At 45.3% G+C, this 17,312-nt stretch overlaps 1 protein-coding gene and 1 pseudogene across 5 annotated transcripts; one reads left to right on the top strand and one right to left on the bottom strand.

Moving 5' to 3' along the window:
- Nucleotides 1–1,395: 1,395 nt before the first annotated feature.
- LOC125508561 (P-loop containing nucleoside triphosphate hydrolases superfamily protein) lies at nucleotides 1,396–16,491 on the top strand. 5 transcript variants are annotated; one of them, XR_015604408.1, is made up of 10 exons: nucleotides 1,396–1,691; nucleotides 10,972–11,034; nucleotides 11,159–11,236; nucleotides 12,321–12,541; nucleotides 13,957–14,029; nucleotides 14,133–14,417; nucleotides 14,496–14,570; nucleotides 14,773–14,916; nucleotides 15,790–15,840; nucleotides 16,165–16,491. XR_015604408.1 is itself a non-coding variant. In XM_048673314.2 (9 exons), the coding sequence occupies exons 1-9, from the start codon at nucleotides 1,515–1,517 to the stop codon at nucleotides 16,234–16,236; spliced, it is 1,155 nt and encodes a 384-aa protein (XP_048529271.1). In that variant the 5' UTR covers nucleotides 1,396–1,514; the 3' UTR covers nucleotides 16,237–16,491. The 5 variants fall into 5 exon arrangements, 4 of the variants coding, with proteins under 4 accessions (XP_048529271.1, XP_048529270.1, XP_048529269.1 ...); XM_048673314.2 differs by lacking the exon at nucleotides 14,496–14,570 and having other exon boundaries at nucleotides 12,330–12,541; XM_048673313.2 differs by lacking the exon at nucleotides 14,496–14,570 and having other exon boundaries at nucleotides 13,957–14,026.
- On the bottom strand, nucleotides 4,801–7,362 carry LOC147970956 (uncharacterized; annotated as a pseudogene).
- Nucleotides 16,492–17,312: the final 821 nt, after the last annotated feature.

Below are 17,312 nucleotides of genomic sequence, written 5' to 3'. Positions count from 1 at the left end.
TTTGTGGCTCAGATCCACCCGCAATTGATCCACAAATTCCCCACCAAATTGAGTGATTTTCCTCTGTTCTCTGAATTTCGGTGACAGTCTATGCTCTGGTCCTGTCAGCGCGTCGCGGCTAGTTGTCCTCACGTCGTCAGACGATCGATTTCCTCACTAGTTCGCCCCTGCCGCCGGCTGCTTCCATCGTTCCGCATCTCACCTCTGGCTGCTTTTCGCCACCGGGAACACCTCACCTCTAATCTGTTTCCTGGTCTAGGGATCAGGACGGGACTGGCGTCATGAGCCACGGCTCTTATTTTTTTTTCTTCCGATTACGGCGCTCACCTCCCCTCACAGGACTTGTCCCACATATACACCATACACCTCTACCGTATTTGCGGATTTCCTCTTTTACTAATGAACAACAGCCTGACACGGAAATTTAATGCACCGAATCCCTAAGACATGCTGAACCGCCCAGACAGCGAGCACAATGTACTACATGTGTGCTCAAGTCCAAAAACACCCGTACTAAAAAAAGTCCAAAAACACCGGTACTAAAAAAAGTCCAAAACACCATGTACCAGTATTAGTTATTAGTTTTATTAACACTTATATCATCTCACAACTGAATCACCTTCTCCTCCAAAACAAAGCCAAGGTTCATATGCCTCTCGCTAGCGTCACTGCAGGTCCGCCTCGTCTCCAGTGACCCTGGGGCCATGTGACGCAGTGGATCCTGGCAAGGGGCGGCAGGATAGTTTTGTTGTTAGTCGTTCCTTCGTGTTTTGTTAGGATTTGTGTCCTGCTCAGGAAAAGAAGACGGCGGCAACTCCTTGAAGATGGAATAAAAGTCTTCCCGCCTAGCCCTCATTTTCGGTGATGCGTCTAGCATTGTTGGTGGGCCGGTGGAGGTGTGCCCCCGCGGATCTATCTTCGATGGATTTGCTCGGATCTGTTTGTTGTTCGTCTATATTTTTGTGTCTTTGGGTTGGATCCTTTTGATCTACATTCTTTTCATCGGCGATGGTTGCTGTTCTGGTGCGCTGGTCCTATGAAACTTTAGCATGACGATTTTCAGACTGTCTATTAGAATAAGTTATGCCTGACTCCCGCAAGGGAGGGATGATGACGGCGGCGCGCCTTCGGCTCGCTTCAGTGCTTGTAATAGTCGCTAGGTGGTCGATGGATCTGAATATATTTTTTATTATTTCTAGTTTGTTATACTGCTATGATCGAAGATAAATAGATCGAAAGTTTTTTTTTTGAAAAAATAAAAAATGCTCATCCGGCAAAAAAAACAACACTTATATGCTCAGTCTGTAGCTCTACGTGACATTCGTTTTGGGCTAGAAAGATTAACAGACATGTGCTATTTAAATTTTCCCGAAATATAGATAGGAGTACATAATAAGCGACCAAAACCGCGCGAAGCCTCCATTATCCAGCAGAAGTAACGAACACCGCACCTTCCTCGCCTCAGTCACCGCCGCCGCTGCCGGCGCTCTCCGGTTACCCGTTGTTTGTACAACATGATCCCGTCTCCCGCTCGAATCCTCATCTTCCTCCTACCCACCCCAAGTCTCATACCCCCGCCACCCGTCAGGCGGCCGCACAGAGCCTGGGCCGGAACCGCCCGCTGCGCCCCGGAGGCTGTCGCCGGCGGGGGCTTCGTCGTCATTGAGGACGACCTCTCTGAGCTTCTGCAGGTCCATTTCTCTTTCGATTCTTTACCCCTTTTAACCTGCTAGTTAATTTCCTCTATTCCACTGAAATAATTAAGGCCCTCTTTGTTTGGGTTGGAGCTTTAGCTTTTGGTGCTTCTATGCTCCTAGAAGCACAAGCTTAAACAAACATCAAATTTCTTAAAGGACCGTGGCAACAACCAATATGTTAGGATCTAGATCATGCTCATGGTATTTCTCATACACAGCTTCAGATTTGGGGATACACACGAGTCTCTCTCTCGATTACAGCCTGCAGAGAAAGAAGAAAGGGGAAAGTAGGTGGATGCCGTGTCGTGCCGTGTTCCTGATCCAAGCCCGGATGTCTCCTCCCCTGGCCTTCCCTTCCTTAAGTAGCGTTGGTCCACGCGGGGCCCACATACTTGCGATTGGGCTGCACGATCCGACGTGGACGACCGATGACGCGCCCCTCGCCCTGATTGGTGGATGCAGTTGGGTTGGCTGCCATGGCAGCATTCTGGGCGCTTGGTGTAGTAGCAGCAACTGGGTCGCTGACATCTCCCCCTTCTTGAGTCTCGGCTTGCCCCCAAGCCGGAATATCAGGGTAGCGCTCCTTCAGTGCTACAACATATTCCCAGGTGGCATCAAGGATGGCCGGATCAGACCAGCGGACCAGTAGTTGTTCGCGTCGACCGGAAGGGGTCTTGCGCCAGCGACGTGTGAGGATCTCCACTGGAGTGAGCTCGATGTCGGAGGGTTGTGGCAGAGTCGATGAAGCTGTTGTGCCTGGGGTAAGAGCTAGCCGAAGCCGAGAGACGTGAAATACAAGGTGCACCTTTGAGTCTGCTGGTAGCTCCAGTTTATAGGCAACAGGATTGATGGCCGCCAGCACCTTGAAGGGTCCAAAGAACCGGAAGGCCAGTTTGTGATTAGCTCGACGTTGGACCGAGGTTTGCACATACGGTTGAAGTTTGATGAACACTAAGTCACCTGGCTGGAAAGTTCTGTCAGTGCGTTTCCTGTCAGCCTGAACTTTCATGATGTTGCGTGCACGGTGAAGGTGTTGTTTCAGAACCTGCTGGATGATCTTGCGCTCCTCGAGCCATTCCTTGAGTTCAGGAATTTTGCATGTTGAGGCTGCAACAATGCCCTAGTGGCGAGGCTCGTGGCCGTAAAGAGCAGCAAATGGTGATGTTTTTAGGGCGGAATGATAACTCGAAATGTACCAAAATTCTGCAAGTGCTAAGTATTGACTCCACTTGCTTGGACAGGCGTGGATGAAACACCGGAGGTAGATCTCTAAGCATTGATTGACTCGTTCAGTCTGCCCGTCGGTCTGGGGGTGATAAGGTGTACTCATATTTAGTTCAGTTCCAATGATGCGGAAAAGTTCTTTCCAGAATTTGCTGGTGAAGACAGGGTCTCGATCGGAGACAATTGTTGCAGGTAGTCCATGAAGCTTGTAGACATTGTCAAGGTAGGAGTGAGCAACTTTGGCCGCAGTGAAAGGATGGCTGAGAGGAAGAAAATGTGCATATCGGGTGAATTTGTCCACCACCACGAGGATGCAGTTGTATTTGTGGGATTGAGGTAATCCGTCGATGAAATCCATAGTTACGACCTCCCAAGCTCCTTCCAGTACTGGTAAAGGCTCCAACAACCCGGGATACTTGACGCGCTCAGGTTTTGCTTGTTGACAAATGCAGCAAGTTTGGACATAGCGGCGGGTTTGCTCCTTCATCTTGGGCCAAGCAAAGAGATGGCGCAAACGGCGGTATGTTGCTGGAAAACCTGAATGGCCGCCCACCGTGCTATCATGAAACGCACGCATGATTTTCTGTTGAAGTTCAGGACCTCCACCAAGCCACAGTCTGTTCCGGAAATAAAGCAAGCCGTTCTGGACAAAGAACCGTTGCTTGGGATCTGGTTGGTTTGCTAATTTGGCAAAGATCTTCTGAACTTGAATGTTGTTGGTGTAACTGGCGACGACATCCTCTAACCAAGCAGGTTTGCATTCAGAAATTGCGGTTAGTTGAACTTCAGGGTGTCCACGGCGTGATAGAGCATCAACAGCACTGTTGGTTGTCCCCGGTCGATAGCAGATTTTGTACCGCAAACCGAGTAGTTTAGTGAATGCCTTTTGCTGCCAAGGAGTAGATAAACGTTGATCATCCAAGTGAACTAAGCTGCGTTGATCTGTTTTGACAGTGAAATCCGTTGTCTGCAGGTATGGTCGCCACTGTTCGACAGCCATCAGTATAGCATGACATTCTTTTTCATAAATCGAGAGGCCACGGTTTTTGGGGCCTAATGGTTTGCTCATGTAAGCTATGGGGTGACCTCCTTGGTGTAAGACCGCCCCTACTCCATAGTCACAGGCATCCGTGTCAATCATGAATGGTTGCGAGAAGTCTGGTAACTGAAGCACCGGAGTAGAAATCAAACTTTGTTGTAACAGATGAAAAGCAGTGTTAGTTTCAGATGTCTAGAGGAAGGGTTGGTTCTTCTTGAGTAGGTTGAATAGTGGGCGAGCTATGATACCAAAATGTTTGACAAATTTGTGGTAATATCCTGCTAGCCCGAGGAAACTCCGGACTTCTTTTGCGGATGTAGGTGTTGGCCACTTTTCGATCGTGCGGATCTTACTGGGATCAGTTGCGACACCTTTTGCACTGATCATATGTCCGAGGTAAGTGATCTGTTGTTGGCCGAAAGAACACTTGGATTGCTTCACCTTCCACTGATCAGCACGGAGCAATTGCAGAACTTGAGTGAGGTGTTGCTTGTGCTCGCGGAGAGTTTTACTAAAAACCAAGATGTCGTCAAAGAAGTCCACAACACATACTCTGTTCACTGACTTGAGAGTAATGTTCATGGCCCCATTGAAGGTTGCTGGTCCTGCAGCAACCCCAAACGGCATGACACGGTATTCCCAATGGCCCGAGTGTGTTTGGAAAGCTGTTTTATATTCTTCCCCTTCGGCTAAACGGATCTGATGATAGCCAGCACGCAGATCTAATTTTGAGAACCATTGCGCCCCTCGAAGTTCATCAAGGAGCTCATCTATTACCGGAACTGGGTATTTGCTCACAACCGTCATGGAATTGAGGCAGCGGTAATCCACACAGAGACGCTAGGAACCATCCTTCTTCTTAACGAGCAAAGCTGGAGAGGAAAATGGACTGTTGCTTCTCTGAATAATGCCGGCGTCTAGTAGTTCCTGAACCTGTCGCTCAATCTCCGTTTTGAGCTCTGGTTTGTATCGGTAAGGTCTCAAGTTAACCGGTTGAGCCCCTGTGATGAGTGGTATCCGATGGTCGCAAGCCCTTCTTGGAGGTAGTGAAGTTGGTTCCTCGAACACATCTGTGAACTGCTCCAGAACACGGAGAATGTCAGTGGGGATTGGAGTGTCGGCAACACCTTCTTTAGATAAGGTAGCCAAGTGAACCACATAGGCAACTGAACCTTGCTTGCAAGTTTTTAGAAGTTCAGAAGCAGAGATGACTGAACATTGTTGTTGTACAGCAGGAATTCCCTGGATCTCTACAGCTCCTGTGGGTGTTGTTACAGACAGGTGTTGGGCTTCCCAATCAACCTTCATTGGGCTGTGTTTTCTGAGACAGTCCATGCCAAGGATGGCGTCATAAGCCCCCAGAGAAATGATCTTAAAATCAGTACAAAATTCATGGCCCTGTGTAAACCAAGCACAACGAGGAATGTACTGATTGCACTGAATAATTGCCCCATCAGCCACTTTAACTCTGCATGGTTTTGGAAGTGCAGTTTGGCCTTGTAACTTAGCCGCAACTCGAGTGTCCACAAATGAAGAGGAACTTCCAGAATCAACTAACAGAAGCATCTCTCTGTCCTGGAGCCAAGCCTGAATCTGCATCACATTGGGGTCGGAGGATCCATCAATTGCTTGGCGAAACAGTGTACATAAATTGTCTTCATTACTCTCTGGTGAAATTGGGACGGAATTGTCACTGCCTTCTGTATTTGTGATCATGTCCAATAGTTCTTCAACCACATGGATTTGAACGGTGTTCGGACAAGTATGATCCTTACCCCACCTTTCTCCACACTTAAAACAAAGGCCACGAGCACGCGTAAAGGCCCTGAGTGTGCTGATCTTACTGTTATCACCCGTTGCTCTGGCTGCATCAGTACCTCGTCGATCCTCTGCAATTACTGTGGGTGCGGGTGGACGACTGAAATATGGTTGAGCAGGAATTGGGCTTGGTGTGGCCTTGTATTGAGAACTGAATGACTGCATCTTCCCTTTGCTGCTCTGAAGGAGAGCCTCGCCGTCGGCCACTTCCTCCTGAAGCAGGGCCAGCGAGCATGCGGTGTCGAGATCAGGAGGGCGTTGGAGCAGGACCACCGCCCGAATATCCGGTCGAAGGCCCTCCACAAATCGCGTCAAAAAGAAGTGCGGGTGAGTTAGTTCAGAGTATGAAATCAGGTGATGCATCAGAGTCTCAAAACGCTCAATGAAATCAGCAACAGAGGTATGTTGTTTAATGGCGTAAAATTGCCTAAGCAGCATCTGGTGCTTGTCTCAGCCAAATCGAGTGGAAAGCAGAGTTGTAAATTGCTCCCACCCCATGTTACTGATGCGTTTCTGAACGGACTGCAACCAGATGGCTGCAGTGCCGGAGAAGTGCAGAACGGCCATTGAAACCCAATAGGATTCATGGACAGCGAACATGGTGAAGTATTGCTCGCAAAGTGTCCGCCACAGCTGAGGATTGTCGCCCGAAAAAATAGGAAACGACATGGTCGGCGGTTGGTGACCCATGGCTGTGAGGATCGGTGCAGATAAGGTAGGGGGGATGGCGACCGTACCCGTGACCGGAGGGGCCGCCGGTGACTCCCTGGTCACCTACGGGGATCCTTCGGGAAGATGCGTCACGCCGTGGCTAGTTTGCCCGTGGAATTCGCCGGGCGCCGTGAAGAGGGGCGGCGGCGACGGCGTTCCACCAGGAGAGGCCGGGGCCGCAGGTGACGCAGCCTGCAACGCGGCGACGGAGAGCTCCAGCTTAGCGAAGCGGGCTTCAAGCTCTGGTCTCCAGGCGGCCAGAGCATCGATCCGCTCGGTTTGTGCATCGAGCGCCTTGAGGATGGAGTTGGTCTTGGCGTCTGCGGCGGCGGCGTTCGTTGGACTTGGTCTCGGCGGCGGCCGCGCGTTCGTTGGCGTTGGAGTCCAACCGATCGAGGTATGCGCGCAGTTCGGGATCCATCCTTGAGATGAGCGCGGCGCGAGATTGGTGTTGACGACGGGTCTCCAGATTTGACGTTGATGAACTGTGGTGTGGCGGAGGGACGGCGGGAGGGTGGTGGTTGGTCTCTGATACCACGATGTTAGGATCTAGATCATGCTCATGGTATTTCTCATACACAGCTACAGATTTGGGGATACAAACGAGTCTCTCTCGATTACAGCTTGCAGAGAAAGAAGAAAGGGGAAAGTAGGTGGATGCCGTGTCATGCCGTGTTCCTGATCCAAGCCCGGATGTCTCTTCCCTTGGCCTTCCCTTCCTTAAGTAGCGTTGGTCCACGCGGGGCCCACATACTTGCGATTGGGCTGCACGATCCGACGTGGACGACCGATGACGCGCCCCTCGCCCTGATTGGTGGATGCAGTTAGGTTGGCTGCCATGGCAGCGCTGTTAGCTGCTTGGTTGGCTGCCATGGCAGCATTCTGGGCGCTTGGTGTAGTAGCAGCAACTGGGTCGCTGACACAATACATGTTATGAAGTGTCGGTAGAGGTCTAGCAGTAGTAATAAATTGGGACCCTGCCTAAAAATTGTAACAAATTGGGCCTCTACCAGTTATTTAAGAGCTATGTTACTGATGTTTCAAATCTTTTATGCTGCTTGGTTTGTTTCAATTGTCTGTATAATTAAAAGAATCTGCTTTAGTTTGAGGAAATTTCTGAACAGTGGAGGATGACTTCCAGTTGCAGATATTATGATACCTGAGCATTGGGACAAGACCATGCCTAAAAGGGCCAAGGATAAGTGCTATTATTTCTTTAAGAGTAACTAGCGCATATGCCCGTGCGTTGCAACGGGAGATATTTATTACGACAAGCAATGGGAGAGAAATGATGTGTCCTCCGAAAATAGTCTCCGTAGCGGTGGCCGACAGAGCTAGGAGCTGCGGTCTTCTCGTGGGTCATGTTTGGCCGATGAGATCTTGATAGTAGTGGGGTTGGTCGGCGTCTCCTATCACAGCGTAACCAAATGTATTACTAATTGTAGCACATAAATCAAAGACTCGATGACATGCTGCTAGCTAGTTGAACAAACACGTTCTATTGACCAATGGCAAGCGCGGATATGTAAGAACATAATGCAGCATCAGATTTGAAACATATTTTAATTTTTTAAACCTATCATAAAAAAAAGAATGAATTTGCGTATATTCTTTGAAACATGAACATTTTTTGAAATTTCAAACAGTTTTTGAAAATTCTGAATATTCTCAAAAGACATGAGCAAAATTTTAAATTGGAATATATTTTCCTAAATTCACAAAAAAAATTCTGAAAACATGAACCTTTTATAATAAACTGAACATTTTTTGAATTAGTGAACAATTTTTTTTAAATGGTAATATGTTTTGAACATTCAGAAAGTTTTTGAAAATGTTTTTTCAATTAAGAAAATTATTTTAATTTTGTAACCATTTCACAGAAAAAACATTTTTAAATTTGAAACATTTTTCTAAATGCAAAAAGAAACATTGGAAATTTTGAATAATTGCATAAAATATAAACATTTTTTGAAAAATTGGGAACTTTTGTTTTATTTTGAACAAATTTCAGAACAAAAACAAAGTTCTGAACTTTTATAAAACAATTGTTTTTTAGACATTTGAATATTTATCGATAACTTGAACCAAAAATTAAAATTCTGAGGTTTTTTGAAAATTTCGAATTTATTAGAAAAGAAAAAAACGAAATTAAACTTTGAAGGGTAAAACGTAAAAATAATTAGGAAAGAAAAAGAAAAAGAAAGGAAAAAAAGACAGAATACAGGATAAAGCGAAAATTGGCCGGCCCAGTATTAGGCGACTTGTGTGAAACTTTGGGTATTTGACGCTCTGTGCGGTAAATAGGGTTCTGCCAGTTGTTTGCGTAGGAAAATAAGTGGGAGCAACTAGTTAACGAGCGCTCCTTCGGGAGCCTCGCAACGATCAGCGCCACTTGGCGCGCTCTCAGCCATTTGCCACGTGTCGCGCTTTGGACGCTCCCTTCAGATTTTGTTTTTTTATTTTTCCGCACGTGTTTTCGGCTTTTTAAACGGTTTTTTCCAGTTTTTTCGACGTTTTGGTTTCCCCCGGTCTTTCTTAGCTTTTCGATCAGATTTTTTTTTCGTTTTTTTGTGCGAAAAAACGCGTTTTCTTTTTTTTTCCTTTCGCGAAAGTCACGGTTTTTCTTCCGCGAGAGGCATGGTTGTGCTTTAGCAAGAGTCACGGCTGTGCCTTTCGGAAATGAAAAAAAACGCGTTTTCTGTTTTTTTTCTTTCTTTTGCGAGAGTCACGGTTTTGCTTCCGCGAGAGGCACGGTTGTACTTTCGCGAGAGTCACGGCCGTGCCTCTCGGAAAGGGAAAAACAAAACGTGTTTTTTGTTTTTTTTCTTTCGGGAGAGTCACGGTTTTGCTTCCGCGAGAGGCACGGTCGTGCTTTCGCGAAAGTCACGGTCGTGCCTCTCGGAAAGGGAAAAAATACGCGTTTTCTGTTTTTTTTTTCTTTCGCGAGAGTCACGGTTTTGCTTTCGCGAGAGGCACGGTTGTGCTTTCGCGAGAGTCACGGCCGTGCCTCTCGGAAACGAAAAAAAAACGCGTTTTCTGTTTTTTTCCTTCCACGAGAGTCACGGTTTTGCTTCCATGAGAGGCACGGTTGTGATTTCGCGAGAGGCACGGATGTGCCTCTTTCGGAAAGGAAAAAAAAACCATGCTTCCGGTCCGGTTTTTTCGCTCGGTTTTTTTCATCCGGTTTTTTCGTGAAAAAAAAGTTCGTCAAAACCTATCAACATGGGATCTAGTTTTGAAGATCTCGACGCGAGGAATCCAACGGTGAAAACGGTTCGAGATTTGGACGCACGGTTTAAGAGATAAAACGTTTTGAATAAACGGATCTATGAAAAAAGGGAAAACTCCCAGGTTGCGACAAGTGGCGCGCTGCATGTGCGCCACTTGTCGTGACCTGGGAAAGTGGAGTGCTCTTTGCAACGAGTACTCCTTAATTAGTGATTTCGAAAATAAGTGGCCTTGCTGCACTGGGCCTCAATGCCCGACCCAAGTACGAAATCTGGACAACCCGTTTTTCTTTTCTAGCACACGAAAGCAAAAAAAATTAGTACCACCTCGGATAAAAGAAAAATCTTTTCGTTGGTGAACGGATGAAAAAAGCGGAGAAACACACCTTGCTTTATTAGTAGGTATAGATATAGATATAGATGTTACTGCTCTCGGGGTGGGCCTAGAGCAAAGGTGACAGGGGTGCACCGCCATAGGGATGTGCATCGATGAGCTTGAGCATCAGATGTCACATGCATGTAAACATAGGCCATGTCAAGAGGAAATTAAAAGGTGTACCCGGTGCTCTGTGGACCCTTGTAGGTTGACTGTAGGTCTGCCCCTGACTGCTACGCGCCGAACCTGTTTTAATACAAAACATGATCTTATGTCCATCACAATTCTATGCTGCAAAGTCGTTTACCTTGTGTCCAATGGTAGTAGCCATGTCTCACATATGGAAAGTGATGGTTCGAAGAGGAGCGAGTTCACCTTGTGTCCAATGGTGTATAGTCGAGGTCTCATCTTATGTATCCTTGGGGCTTGGAGAGTAGTCGGAGTGTACATGAGGATGAACGTGGGATGCTCTGCATCACAGACCCCTGGCTACCCGGGCCGTAGCCTGGGACGTGGAGGGAAAAAGCTTCGTTGTCTGTGTAGGTACAAAATGGGGTGATATTAAAGGCTATTAAAGGCTAAATACACAGCTCACCATGCAATACGAGCCGGACAACAATCGGAAAAGAGATATTGGATGGTATCCTATTTATGAAAGAAGCTACGTTGCTTGTCCCCCTTGCCACATATGTTTAATCAGATTGTCCTTAGTAAGGATGACTTTCGGCATAGAAACCAAAGGAACAATTTGATCTTTGAAGGTATTTTAAGACGACGCCACAATCTTTTAGATTTAAACCTGACGCTTAAATTGGTGCATATTTTGTCTAGTTGTGTATAAACTGGGTAACATATGAGATATGAATCGATCCTTTTCAGATTCTACCTAGGGATTTACGAGATAATCTGCAGAATGAACCTAGAAGGGACCAGCTGTTGGAGGTAAAAAGTTGAACTTGTCTCAACCTCTGTCTGCGTCAACCACTCTTGAGACGATCATATTTGAATATTCCTTTGAAATAATTTAATTAGCATAAACTATCGCAACTGATGAGTAGTGAATTAGGTTATTCTAGATTTGGGGAGACGACCCGAGGCACGTTTCCTTGGTAATTCTGGTGGCCAGTATCTACGGGATAACGAGGTATGCAACTGTAAGTTAATTCTTAAAAAACAGTAGGATAATTCTAATTTTGCAATATTATATTTGATTCCTGTTTTTATACTTGTGTTAACAATATTATTAAATGAAATCATACCATGAAATAAAAGAGTTACAATAGAGTCACACATATTCTTTCATCACAGTGTGGTTGGTTTTATTCTCATATCGATTATGTCAGAATTATGTATTAGTAATTACTCTACCCATAATTTTATTAAGTTCGATGCAAGGCAACTAGGCCAAATCATCTACTTGCTAGCAGAGAGATGGCAATGGGTAGGGTATGGGCGGGTACAACCCCCTTCTGCCCAAATCCATACCCGCAGAAACTTTCTGTACCCACCCACTTCAATACCCATGGGCATAAAACTGAAACCCATGCCCATACCCATTGGGTATCCTATGCCCAATGGGTATCTAGTGGGTATAATATGTAATATTTACATTTTGACGAAGTAAAGAAATGAATCTAAAATTAAAGTGATGATGGGAGAGCATTCTAGCACCTACACAACCTCCTCCGGTGGGTGGCCTCTTGGAGGCGGCAAGGGAGTAAGAGCAACGATTGGTGGAAGCCCAGCATAGTGGGAGGCAGCGATTGGAACCTGGAATGGCTGGATCGAGAGTTGGACAAGAGTCTGGTGGCGATGAGTCGAGATCTCGTTGTTTTGAGCAGTCACAAAGGACATAGGAGGACTGGTGAGCTGGTGGTTGCGGGCCTATGAGCTATGGCTGGTTTATGGAATAAGGGATTTGGGATTGGACTATAGGAGTTGGATGTTGACCCTACATGTCATAGGAGCAATTTTCATTTTTTTTATTCTGGGTATCCATTGGGTTACCCATGGGTAAAATTTCATACCCATGCCCTACCCACATATTTTGTGGGTATGGATACCCATACCCATGTGCACAAACTATAAAATCTTCCAAAGTCTCATCCATGTCCGCTGTTTTGTGGTAGGGTACCCATACCCATGGGCAAAACTGCCATCCTAAGCAGAGTACATGTGTTCGCAACAAACATTTCCTGTTCTTTTGATTTGCCTTGTTAATCTGACAGATTTCACAGCTAGAGTTGGAGGAAGCTCAGAGAGCTGTTGGAGAATTTGGAGGTGACAACCGTGCAGGAATTGAAGGTACATTGCATAGAATATCTGCAATAAGGAGTAGAAAAGGAATGGTTGTTGGTTTGACCTGTCGAGTTGGCCGTGCCGTCAATGGGCATGTTGATATGGTCCGTGATCTTTTAAACTACAAAGAGAGCATTCTGTTTTTGGGAAGGTATGTCTCCTCTATGCATCAACAATTTGGATTTTTTTTATCAATTTGAAGATGTAAAACAAGTTTGTAAATGTTTCATGTTCCATTATTGCTCAGTTCATGGAGATGCTAACAGGATTACAACATTAAAATACATTTTATTCAGGAACATGTAGATGGTTTCCTTAACGAAGAGGCAAATGGTTTTTATCTACTAATAATGTCAGATTAATAGAAGCCTAGGTGTTAGGCAAACATACTACCTGTGATTAGTGTCTGTTATCCCTTTCCATACCTAGTATCTGCCGTAATTAGTGAAATCAGGTCATTATGGTTAGGATTTTAATTGGTGATTATTTCCTTGTGTAGATCTCATGTAATCTGCTATATGAGATACGAGGAAGATCACGATTGTGTCCTCAGAATCTCAGATACAAGTGTTTTTTTAGGCTTAAAGAAAACGATTGTGTCCTCAGATACAAAACATCCATAGGGGCATGCTTAGGTTGCTGCCATGTTTTACCACACTTTTTTGCGCCAGGTTTGACTTTTTCATGGCAAGTATTTGGTTATAAATACAGCTATGGCATATGCCCCACTTATATATCCTCTTGTCCCACCTCTCACAGGCTAATATTTTAGGCAACGTTGGCCTTTAGTGTGGCGTGTGACTTTGGCAACCACAATAAGTGTGGTTAGCCAAGTATTGGCCCCTGGGGCTCTACGTGTTCACTTTATTTATTTTCTTAAAAGTTCAAAAGTTCACCTATTCTCAGAACAGATACTAATGGCAGAGCTTTCAGTATTTCAAGAAACTACAGTAATTTAGTTCAAAGGTTCCAGAATGCTCCGGGACTAAATTCATATCATTATCGTTATTAAGTAATGAGGACAGACTTCTCTCTCTGGGTTTTCCGGTTCAAAAAACATGAGGACAGTAACTATGCTAGGCAGTGGCTACACTTCCTCTCCTCTGCAATCCCTTCTAGCTGAATTTGTAACAATACTACTGTTGTATTTCTCCGACCTCCTTTGAGTGGTAATATATTCAGGTGGGGAAGCCCCCCCCCCCCCGTGACCGTTCAAAAAAAAATTCATTATTAAGTAATCTCTCAAATTGTAGAGCCAAGATGTTCTAGTAAAGCAGGATGCGGTTTCTTTAAACTTTGAAAACCATTTTGTTCAGAGCTTAATGGGTCCTTGAATCTTTGGTTAGATTAAATAAAATTATGGAATCAATATTGTTTCAGATTAGCTATTCGGATACACCTCTATAGTTTCAGATATGTTCTAGTGCTATGCTTTATTCTGCATAGCACGTATTTTATTGATGTCTGATGTTGTGCGTCCATAATCTTTCAGAGCTCTGGAACAATTTAATTCAGCATTGTATTCCAATTCAGTTTGATATTTTACTAACAGTTTTGTTTGGACAGACCTGGGGTTGGCAAGACTACTGTTATGCGTGAAATTGCACGTGTTTTAGCGGACGAGTTCCAGAAAAGGGTGGTATATTAAACAATGTTACAATCTTGTAGCTTTTTTATTATGGTTCTGTTTCCTTATATATAATTCCTAACACGTTCTATGGGTCCATTGATGTGTAGGGCAGGTAATTGTAGATACAAGTAATGAGATTGGTGGGGATGGGGACATTCCTCATGCTGCAATTGGTGGCGCAAGAAGAATGCAAGTACCTGAACCATCAATGCAACATAGAGTGATGATTGAAGCAGTTGAAAACCATATGCCTGAGGTGGTCATTGTAGACGAGATTGGAACTGAGGCAGAGGCGCAAGCCTGTCGGTCAATTGCAGAAAGGGGTGTAATGCTTATTGGTACTGCCCATGGAGAAAGGCTTGCAAACATCATAAAGAATCCAGTTTTATCTGACTTGGTATGCCATTATTCTCATAAAGTTACATTATTATCCTCGTAACTTTGCTTAGATACACACCACACCCTTTTATTGCAGAAATTTCACATGGTATCAGAAATGCCAAACTTGAGCTTGTTCTCTCATAAGTAGTTCACCTTCTTCTATCTTTAGGTATGATAGCTTATACTTATCCCAGATATTTGTCCAACATTATTGGTCGAAGATGGATAGTGAAGATAACGTCATGCCATTGTCCTACTAAAACTTCTTACAGCCATGCTTTTTAGATGCAAAGTTCAAATATTTTAAAGAAGGAAGAGATTTTCATCCACCTTCAAATAAATATACCAATTGTTATTTGTTGAAAAATCAGGTTGGAGGAGTAGAAACTGTCACTCTTGGCGATGAGGAAGCACGTGCACGACGTACTCAAAAAAGTATACTGGAGCGGAAGGCCCCTCCAACATTTCCTTTTCTTATTGAGATGAGGGAGCGACACTATTGGGTCACTCATCGGGTATGCATATTTCCTGCTTATTTTAAATGGTCAAAGAACATGAATATATGCTTTTTCAGTTTTGTGCAACATAGAATGCAATGCTGTGTCTAGAACTGTAGAGGAAACCATGAACAAGTATCAGACTTGCATGTTGATAAACTATAATATATCTCATCACTTTAAGATCATGATGTATGTGTTAGTGGGATTCTTTGGAAGAGTAAGAATTAATGGGGGGGGGGGGGGGGGGGGGGCGCGGGTACAAGAGCACCAAATTCCATGGCGGTCATACATATCCCAATTCATGGTTTTGCTTCAGCAGTTCTATCTTTAGTCTGTATCACATTGATCATTTGTAATACCTTTGTTGACGTATAAATGTATTGCCTAGTCTCTTCCATTAGATCGGTCTTTTGGTTGCATTGGCTAGAGCATGCACTTCTACGTGGTATCAGAGCCAAGAGGTCTTGTGTTCAAGACCCGGCTGGTGCAATTAAATTGCAACCCACTTTCGGTCCACGTTTAGGCCTGAGGGAGCCACACGTGAGGGGGAGTGTTGACGTATAAATGTATTGTCTAGTCTCTTCCATTAGATTGGTCTTTTGGTTGCATTGGCTAGAGGATGCACTTCTACAACCTTCAACAACGACAACAACAAAGCCTTCAAGTTTGGTGTAAAGTTGCATTACTATATCTTCATTTGTGTGGCCTGAAGGTATTACAAATGATCCTTGCTGAATTTCTACCACTGATTGTTACTGCATTGCTCTTCTTATTTTCTAGCAACTAAGGAAAATCTTAAAACTTAGGAAGCTACCTGAATGAAATCCAATCATATATTTTTCAAGAATAAATGTACTCAATTTGATGTGGTATTCTTTTCTTGTGCAGACTGAGAGGAGTGTCGATATGCTACTTCATGGCAAGAAGCCACTAGTTGAGGTAATATCTATTAACATGCCTGTGCAGTTTTGTTGACGTGATAAATTTCATGGCACGGCAGAAGACTGACAGTTTTCAAGTTTGCTTTTCCTGTGAATTTTATTTTGAACTATGACTTTTATACCGTTGTACAATTTGCAATTTCGAGCTAGAGTGTTCTAATGTTGAGTCTATAGATAGATTAATGAAATTATCTAGATGATTATTTAGTTCAGAGGACCATTCTTTAGTGAAGCAAAACTTTTGTATCTCTAGCACTTCTGTCCATGTAAGAACTTAAGGTAAATGTTGTAAAGCATTAGTTGATGCCTTTTCACATCGCAGGTCAGGAAAAGGGATAACGAGTTTGAGGTTATCATTGAAAGATGGGCAACATATGATGGAGATGGACTCTGAATCCCAAATTTCAAGTTATTATTTCTTCTGCCATGCTTCATTTTCTTCATACTTGCGGTCTTTGTGGATATTTGGTACAAATTCTATGGAGCTTGTTATTCTAAGGTACTGTAATGGTGAGATCCTGGTTCCTAAAGTTTGTTGAGCTTATTTAGCAGAGTATAAAATAGTGATATTGTTACTCTTGCAAAGGAACTGATGCTGCCCATTAAGCATAGTACACAGCTCCATACCTTTTCTATATATTCTTCATGATATCAAATGTCATTGTAAATTCCTTTCCCTCTCAAAGTGAGTGGGACTGCTGACCCCTTCTCTTCCCTTTCCACCCCCCTCGCCGCTCCTGCGAGGCAACTGGGTCAAACCCTAAATCGGCGCCGCCCTTAGCTCCTCGCCCTTCCCCCCCTCCCTCGCTGCCGCCCTTAGCTCCTCGCCCTTCCCCCCTCCCTTGCTGCCGCCCGAGGGCGCGGTCGGGCCGTCGGCGGCGGTAGGCCCTCTGAGTCCTCCTGCTACGTAAGCGCTGGCGCGGGGCGGCTCCCTGGACCGGAGCGTGGCACTGGCACCGGGCGGCATAGCAGCGCGACGGGTAGAGGCGGTGCCTAGCCGCCTTTGCCTCCCCGCGGCAGGCGGCAAGGTGGTGCGGTACGTCAGTGGACCATGTTGAGGGGGTTGGGTTGGTCTTGGATACCAGGGTGCCAAGTCTCGTGGTGGGAGCGTGGGTCTCGTGGGTGGAGCTCGTTGCTCAGGTGCTGCCTGGTGGCCATGGCCGTGTGGTGGCGTGGTGCCGGGGTGTGACGTTCGATGGCGGTGGTGCGGCGGTCATACCAATGTCGGAGGCGATGTGTGTGGGCCGGCATGAAAATTTGTTCTGCCTTCAGGCAGGCCGGCAGCGATGATTTTTGTGCCCTTTTGGAAGGCACAACGACGACCCTCATTGCCCATCGTGTTGCTCCAGGGAAACCCTGATCCTCAGATCGGGCGGTGACGACACTCTAATGTTGTACCCTTCCTGAGGGCGCCGCTTACGAGCTCACGGTTCTGTCATATGCGGCTTCGTCTCTTCGCGCTGGCATGTT

This window comes from Triticum urartu, chromosome 5A, assembly GCF_056163025.1.
Source record: "Triticum urartu cultivar PI428250 chromosome 5A, HENAU_Tu73, whole genome shotgun sequence".
Lineage (NCBI taxonomy): Eukaryota > Viridiplantae > Streptophyta > Magnoliopsida > Poales > Poaceae > Triticum > Triticum urartu.
This window is presented reverse-complemented; position numbering and strand designations above follow the sequence as displayed.